General features: G+C 41.2%; 1 protein-coding gene across 1 annotated transcript in view; it reads left to right on the forward strand.

Annotated features, from left to right (window-relative positions):
• Positions 1-364: 364 nt before the first annotated feature.
• Positions 365-8243, forward strand: part of LOC138010253 (neural cell adhesion molecule L1-like) — a 26692-nt gene continuing 18813 nt past the window's right edge. The window contains exons 1-6 of the mRNA XM_068857186.1: positions 365-692; positions 2026-2319; positions 3461-3563; positions 3791-3972; positions 5918-6184; positions 6771-7055. Of these exons, the coding sequence (XP_068713287.1) occupies positions 365-692; positions 2026-2319; positions 3461-3563; positions 3791-3972; positions 5918-6184; positions 6771-7055 (1459 nt within the window). The remainder of the gene's footprint in view (positions 693-2025; positions 2320-3460; positions 3564-3790; positions 3973-5917; positions 6185-6770; positions 7056-8243) is intronic.

Below are 8243 nucleotides of genomic sequence, written 5' to 3' on the forward strand. Positions count from 1 at the left end.
AAGTTCTGTTTTTTTTTTTATAAGAACCAGTTTATCTCACTTATGCAAGGCTCTGCAAAGAGCAGAGGGCGTAGTCTTCTCCTTTTTGTGGTATGTAATGGTCGGGTGGTCAATCCTCGGTGAATTTGCCTTCGAAGATCAACGACAGGAGTCAACTCCCAATCGGTTTGCTCGGTTGATCAAGCCGAGGACAGCCGTCGGCGAGCAAGACGCCTAAAACTCCAGGATAAATCCTGTAAGGTGCTCGATAAACGGCTTGACAAAACGAAATTTGATACGAAGAGTTCGCGCCTGGCTCTTATTAATTATGGCCGGACTTTCAGTAAGTCCAGTGAATAAGTGCGATGCTTGAGAGAATAGGTTAATGACATTCATCAATCGACTCTTTAAAACTTTATTGGACTCAACAGGTAGCGCCGAAAAACCCGTGATTCTTAGCGAACCTGGGGATGTTACAGTTTCACAATCAAGTTTCACCGTTCTCTGTATCAAGTCGTCGGGGTCCGTGGTGGAATGGTACCGAAGAGGGGCGCCATTGGACGCAGCACGTGATCCTGACATGCAGGTCACGAGAGACGGGTCACTTCATGTAAAAAATGCACGAAAACAAAGAGACGAGGGGGATTACTACTGTCTTGTATCAAGCGGTAGACAGTCTGTCATTAGTAGAACTGCAGACGTCAGATTTGCGTGTAAGTGGATCAAGTTTCAATCCTTGGGTTGCACCTGAGGTCATTGGCGGCCATGTTGGTCAGGACTGAACAACAGCGAAAAAGTATTTGGTAAAAGTATTAAAGTATTATTATGCAAAACGCGAGCGACAGTTTGCTTTTGTTTTGTGCATCAACATGGCCGTCTAATCACGTGAGTGCAAACCAAGAATGATAGTATAAGCAGTTCTCGAACAAGCTTCTAGTATCAATAATATAACAATATTCATGATATAGTAATATTAATAATCTAATAATATAGATAATATAACAAGTAACTTATAATATGGAACAAAATTAATAAGTATAAGAAACATTACAAGTTCCCGAAAGAATTGTCATGTTCCGTGGAAATTAAAGGCTTCTGCAAGGTTTTGAAATAGTTATTAGAGACCTTTAGATCCACGTTTACGGCTAGCCTCAAACTGCTAGAAGTCACGTGACTAGCGCTTGCCGTCACGTTCGAAGCTAAGTTTTGACGTTTTCAACGGCGGAAGGAATGTTTTCACGTAAGTCATTTACCTCAGCTCTCCATGGCGTGGAAGTTACGTTATCCGACGCATGAAGGGGGCAAATATAGAAAGCAACTTTTCACCTTTCATTTCATGTGAACTAAAGAATCCAAAGAGCAGTGGTTTTATTTTTCTCATTGACTGGAACATCACTACTGAGCATCGAGGAAATTCAATATGGAGGTCCGTACTTGTTTACTTGAAACTAAATGCACGAACTATCACAACTTCTAACGCCAAACTGCAAACCTCAAACCACAGTTTGCGCTTAGCCGTAAACGTTGATCTAAAGGTCTCTATTGATAGGAGCCTTCGGTTAGGAGCTTGCCTTTCTCTAATAGAAGCGCCATGAGTCAGCCGTTGTGCGTGTCTTTCTATTTTTAGAACGCTACGAGTTCTTCAGCTCTTCACGCGCTGCCGTTTAGAATGGTCAATCAGAATAAGGTTATTGTCAAACGAAGACAAAAATAGCAAAGACAACATAATGCAAATCGTGCAAATTGATGTAAATGTGAGTCACCTGCTTAATTAAAGGTTACTTCTAAAAATAGAAAATTTCGTGGAAAGATTGACTCAAGGGTACACTGCATAGGGGGGCTCCTACTCATGGTCTCCTGTTATTGTAAGTGTTCGTTTAATTTACGTAATTTGAGTGTTTTTGGGAGTCTTGAAAAACTCAGAAATCCATGAAGGCAGATCCGTGACGGCTGCCATTTTGAAAAAAAAAAAAATCAAACAAAAACGAAAAACGCCGCCATGGATTCATTTGTGTTCTTAAGCTTCGCTGTCTCTTTGATTTTCAGATCTTAAACCTTTTGTTGTTAAAGTCGAGATAGTCCAGGAAAACGAGGGTAACATGGAGGTCTTAAGATGCACACCTCCAGACTCTTTTCCCCATCGGACCATAGAGTGGTCGAAGAAAACAGAGACTGGCAAACAGCAGCTTGCACAGTCATCCCACTACGCTGTAAGTCAAGAAGGAGACTTGCACTTTGCCTTTCTGACCAGGGAGGACTCTGGGCAGTACGTGTGTACGGTCACGAATCTGTTTATTATGAAGCACGTTAACAAGACCTTCTCTCTCAGCGTTCTCCCAGGTAATTCGTTGATACAAACGGATTAGTGTATTGGGCTGGTCAAACTGTCATTCAGAGCAGGTTTTAATTGAGTGCAGCGAAAACGAGATTGGGATAATTTCTTTGGCCAATCATAACAGTCTCAGAGAGTCAAATTAGCCAATCCTAATGCAAAGCAAAAGTATGCAGCCGGCTTTAAAAGCGCGGGAAACGCTTGCGAGGATTGCAATTGGCTGAGAATAGTGGCGCGGAATTTTTAATCCAGTTACTAAACGTCGTAATGTAGAAATATAGCACGTATTGCGAGAAGTACTGTCCTTCGTCGTCTATCCTTTCCAAACCTAGGAGGTGATAACCAAGCTCTTACAACTCCCATATAACGTCAATGTCGCGGGATTTTTGGAGACTAGGTTATCTATAGATTTGTCTTGGTTTAGACCAACGCCGGGTGACCATTGTTAATCCCAGGGGTAATAGCTAACGATGTCAGGCATTTAATTCGTCTGAAACGTCTGATTTCTCCGAAGCCCCGGCGTCTAAAACGGTCGGAACACAAATGTTTCGAAGTTTTTGTGCGCCCCTTGTCGCTTATAAATGGACTATTTGGGCGTTCGCTACTTTAGAAGCCTAAGTAGAAAAATAATGTAGCCTTCATTTGGACTCTAAATGGAGGCCATATTATTGTCTTTCCTAGAGGTAGTTTACGACAGATACAGAACACGGCCGTTTCTCATAACTGATACAATTGATGCCTGGTTTGCGTGGTCACTTATTAGAGAGCTTTAGCAATGACGACGGGAACGGCAACGAGAACGTAATCTAAAAACACAAATTTGCGTTACTGCAATCACTTCGCAACTATTCCTCGCTTTATAATATGGCAAAGCTGTGGCATCTCCTCAGGAATGAAACCGTTATGAACGGCGCTTAATTTAGGGGAGAAAATAGATATTTATCTTCCAAGTGCTGACGTTCTCCATAAAACCTCAAATTTGGCTATTTCACGTTGTTGTTTTGCTGACGACGGCAAAGAAATGGACAAAAGTGAAAAATGCACTTGCAGAGGGTGCAAAGGTATTTTTATTTCATGCCATTTTTAGGGCATTTTTAGGTCTCACAATTGTTATTACATGATTGTTGCCTTCCATCTCTTTCTAAAAAGACACGTCCTATGGCAAGCCGCCGAAGGTAGCAGATGAATTTGAGGTGCAGAGAACAGCCTTAAAAGGAGAAGAATTTGTCCTGGAGTGTATTGCTTACGGAAAGTAAGTAGTGTAATGGGGTAGCAGTAGCTACCCTCTCTTAGGAATTGCGAGTCTGTTTACGAACACTTCAAATGAATAAGGAATGTTTAAAGTCATTTAAGTCTTAAGCATGCTACATTAGAGGCATCGACATACTGTCGTTATCAACTAGTTTAAAAAGTTTGCAAACAAATATAAAACTGAACCCTAGCATCATCATCATCATTAATACTATCCGTATTTTCTAGGCCAGTTCCAAAGATCACTCTTAGAAAAAGAGGTCTGCATACGACCTTAGGAAGCGCGACTGGGAATATCAACAGAATGGTAATCAAGAGTTTTAATCAAGATGATGCTGGAAAATACAAGTGCAGAGCCAGTGACCGACTAGGACAATCCGATACCAAAACCACTATTGTCACTATGGAAGGTGAGCGCCTTATCTCAAACATAAAACAGCGATAAAATTGATTATGAAGTGCATTCGTTGGGAGAACTTTGGAGGTTAGAATCACTAGACGAGCAGGGATGCTATAAAGACATGAAGAGGTGATGACGTCACAAAAACTAAATTTGTGAAAATCTGGATTTTGCTTAAATCGTCCGAAAGATTTTTTACTCAGAAATGTCCTTGACCCAAATCAACGTGTTGGTGCAAATATTGACTCATACAAACAGTCACGAGTCACGCGATCGTCATTTACGCATATGACGTATCAATACACGTGTGACGTAATTCAAGATGGCGCTGAAAAAACAAAAACTTGCCGTAAGCTCACTATATGCACAGGATACCCAAGATTGAAAATTGCATTCTCCTAATATCGAACGCTATGAAAACCTGCTTAACCCAACGGGGTAGTTGTTGTACAGCTGTTTTAAGTTGAAATCAGCGGTAGACTAACAACCTTTGGGGTATCATGATGGTGCCTCAGCAAAAATTCACTTACAAAAAGGGACTACTCTCCACTAACTGAAACATTTGCAGGTAAAAGGAATGTTGAGGGGAATATTGTGTGTGGATGGTCAGTTGTGGGAAAATCACAGTCAAAAGTTAGATTGGGTCTGTAAAACGAGGATGAGAAATTCACAAAGCGAATTCTCCGGCAACCTCAAGATGGCGTTAACAAATGAAACAAGGTCTGTGTGAAAATAAATGCTTGAGTTTCAAAGCCAGCCATTGTCCACCTCTTTAGCTTCCTAATTCCCATTCCATTGTATTTGTTATCGCAAGTCTACTGCTGATTTTATCTTTAAAAACTATACAATAAACTGCCTTGTTACAAACATAAAAACAAGCCCGGTATGTTAGCTACGCCATGCTGATGAGGCCCAAAAGGCCGAAACAGCTGTCCATGTCTGCTAATTGACCGGGTGAAATAGTTGTGCGCATGCGTGATGTGTTGGCCACAGCGGGTTGGTGTTAGCGTGTGTCACCTTGCTTATTATTGTTATAAAAACAAGGCCTGCTTAACCCTATAGGCTGACATGTGTAATCCCTGGTATTCGCCACTAGGGCCATAGCCAGAACAATAAAACGTTCTTACTGAAGCAATATCAAGGTGTAATGGTCTCATCCTTAAACTAGGACCTATTAAACGCACGTATTGTTGTTGGATAACAATGCTAAAAACTGGTTAAACGCTTTTAAATATTGCTGAATGCTAAACTTTTCTGAAAGATATCAAAACGTTACTTTAAAGTGCACCTAAACTTAAACATCTTTTGTTCCTAATATAAACCTCCCCATCCAGAGCAAACGTGTGTCACCATTGCTACCCAGAATTTCGCCTTTTCTGTGCCGTGCAAGCCCCGTAACCTTGGCAGAACTTGCCTCTATTTGGATCCGCGACCGTGATGCGAGAGGCATTGGTCTATTCTCGATTTTACGTCACAAACTGCTTTGCATTCCGTTTTCAAGGAAATTGTGCATTGCAAATCAGTTTGTGACGTCAAATCGAGAATAGACCCGCGGGTCCAAATTACTGCTATTTTTGATGACGTTTGCGCGTCTTGCCCAGCACACAAAAAGCGAAATTTTGGGGTAAGAATGGTTAAACATGTTTGCTTTGGGTGGGGAGCTTAATATTGTAGACAAAAAATATTTGAGTTTAAATGCGCTTTAACAAAACAAATAGTGAAAAACACGTTATAACGTGTCTGCAACAATTAAGAAAACTGATTGGTTTATCAATATTTTATGACTGTGAAGGAGGTTAAAGCGTGGCGCAACCTCGTCCCTAGCCCCCAGGGCGTTTTTCCCTGGCTTTGGGTGGGGAAAAGCGCCCTGGGGACGAGGTTGGGCGTGGCGCTGAGGTCGTAGAGGAGATCCCCGAATTCTCACTGAAAATTGTGTGTCTTTTTTTCTCTTCCAGCAAAACCGGAGTGGATCACAACTCCAAAGGACACGACTGCAGGATCAAACTCGACAATAACATTGCCTTGTGTTGCATTCGGAATTCCCTCGGTACAATACACTTGGTATTTCAATGGCAAACCAATGATGTGGACTGAGAGGCACTTGTTTCATGAAGGGAATTTAACAATTAAGAGACTCTTACCTGCAGATATGGGAATTTATCAATGCTTCGTCAATAACAAACATGGGCAGATGCACGCTGACATCGAGCTTAACGTTTCAGGTAACACTTCTTTGTTGACTCTAACACAGGGGGCTCAAGGTGACCTTTCCTTTGGCCGGTTTCTTGTTTAAGAGGTCACTATGGCCGAGTGATATCATTACAGTTTGGGTCACATGTCAAAAAGCGCACAGGCAGGCGAGCGTGAGTCACTGTCTTCATTAGGGGTTTTGTGTTTTGTGGATGGCAGTGTGAAAAAAAAAAAAAAAAAAAAAAAAAAAAAAAATATATATATATATATATATATATATATACAGCAGACAGATCAGAGCAAAACACTTCGCTCCGAGCCTCAATGCATGTTGTTGAGGGAAGTGTGAAACACCTCTGAACTAGCAAGGACCCGTAGTTGTTTTGCCTTCGAAGCATTAGCAGGACAGCTTTGTGAATTTCCCACTTTAAGTGTTTCTTTCTCCAGTTTGGTTTCAAACACAAACTAAAACAAATATTGCCTGGTAAAAATAAAGGTTATTTACTTTTATTTAATCTCAATACCTAGTAATTTTACTCTCACAAGGACACTTTGAAATAAAACATCTCAACTAGTATTGTAAATTTGATTAAAAAATGTCATACGTATTTTCTCCAGAAATCCCAGCGGGCTTTGGCATTGGCAGTCGACCGCCTCAGACAAATCAAAAAGTTCTTATCCAATCAACTGTTGAGTTTACTTGTCGCCCAGTTGGTGAACCAAAACCAATAATTCGGTGGCTGTTCGGAGGATTACAGCTTCGAGGCACTGGGAGATATCGAATTCATCACAATGGAAATTTAGTGATCCGAAACGTAACCACAATGGATTCCGGCGAGTACACTTGTGAAGCGTCCAACAAGCTTGGAAGAGCACACAGAAAAGGATTTCTTAGCGTAGTAGGTAAGTTTCAGCCACGTTAGCTCATTTAAAAATAAATTGTATCATGCGGAAATGAGGCATAAAATAAATGGACCAGTGGGAATTGTTGCCAGTATAAGGCGTACGAAAACTCCCGCGAGATGCTTGACATTAGAGAGACGTTTCAGGCAAACGGCAAGCGTGGAACTAAAATTTGCGTTTTGCAAAAAATGGAAGAAACTCGTTTGATATGAGCTCATTTCTTGCGTGTTAGCAGCAGGTATCAGGTAACTTTGAAAAGCGAGAGACGAGTTAGAATAACATCATTTTCATGATTTTATGACAAGCAGCAGCCCAGCGTTTCGCGTTTACCGACACGTAAACGCGATGCTTAATATCTCCATGGTGATGAACGATACGTTAAGTAATGGCAATGGTATTGGAAATGAATTTATATACCACACATATAGCAAACTTTCTCATGGCGGTTTACAAGTCTCCATGAGATAGACCACAAAACCGGGAACACCATGCCCTGCTCTGATAGAATAGTGTGTGGGATCTTTAACCTCCCACAGTGTTGATTAACAGGATGGGGCCAACGGTTTACTTCAGCCGAGAAGACTTGAAAGTCTAACCATTTGCAGATGAAATCACAATGCCAGCACTTTCTCCTCAATTATTTGAAGACCCTGAGTGTTGGTTGTCCGACCGGGCTTGTGAGCCCGCGATCTCCCGAACGAAAGTCTGTTGCTCAACAATCTGAGCCACCCGTCGTCGGTCACGTGTCACTTGTTTGGTCTGTAAAGGTTTAGATTTCAGAGAGCATCGTCACCGTTACCATTTTCACTGTCATCGTCCAGGAACCCATTACTTGGAGGTTACAATTCATCTTTTCTCCTCTGAGCAATTAAGCAATATCAAAAATACCATAATACTCTTTGTTTGTCCCTCTAAATTTCGCATAAGCATTGTTTCCAGTTTCCAGTTTCTCTACCATTGTTAATCCCAAGAAGAAAAAAATGCTTATGCAAAAGTTTGGAGGGTCAAGCAAATAGTATTATGGTATTTGCCACTCCAGCCAATCAACGCGCGATTTCTTTGATCATTTGATAGCGGCATTAGCATGAACTTTTAGTTTTATACGGGAATAACTAAGAATAACTAGAAAGACAAAACGATTACTTAATCCAGTGGAAGTAGTGGTTTTTGGTTGTTTTTTTTACGGAT

The sequence above is a fragment of the Montipora foliosa genome, chromosome 7 (assembly GCF_036669935.1).
Source record: "Montipora foliosa isolate CH-2021 chromosome 7, ASM3666993v2, whole genome shotgun sequence".
Classification (NCBI taxonomy): domain Eukaryota; kingdom Metazoa; phylum Cnidaria; class Anthozoa; order Scleractinia; family Acroporidae; genus Montipora; species Montipora foliosa.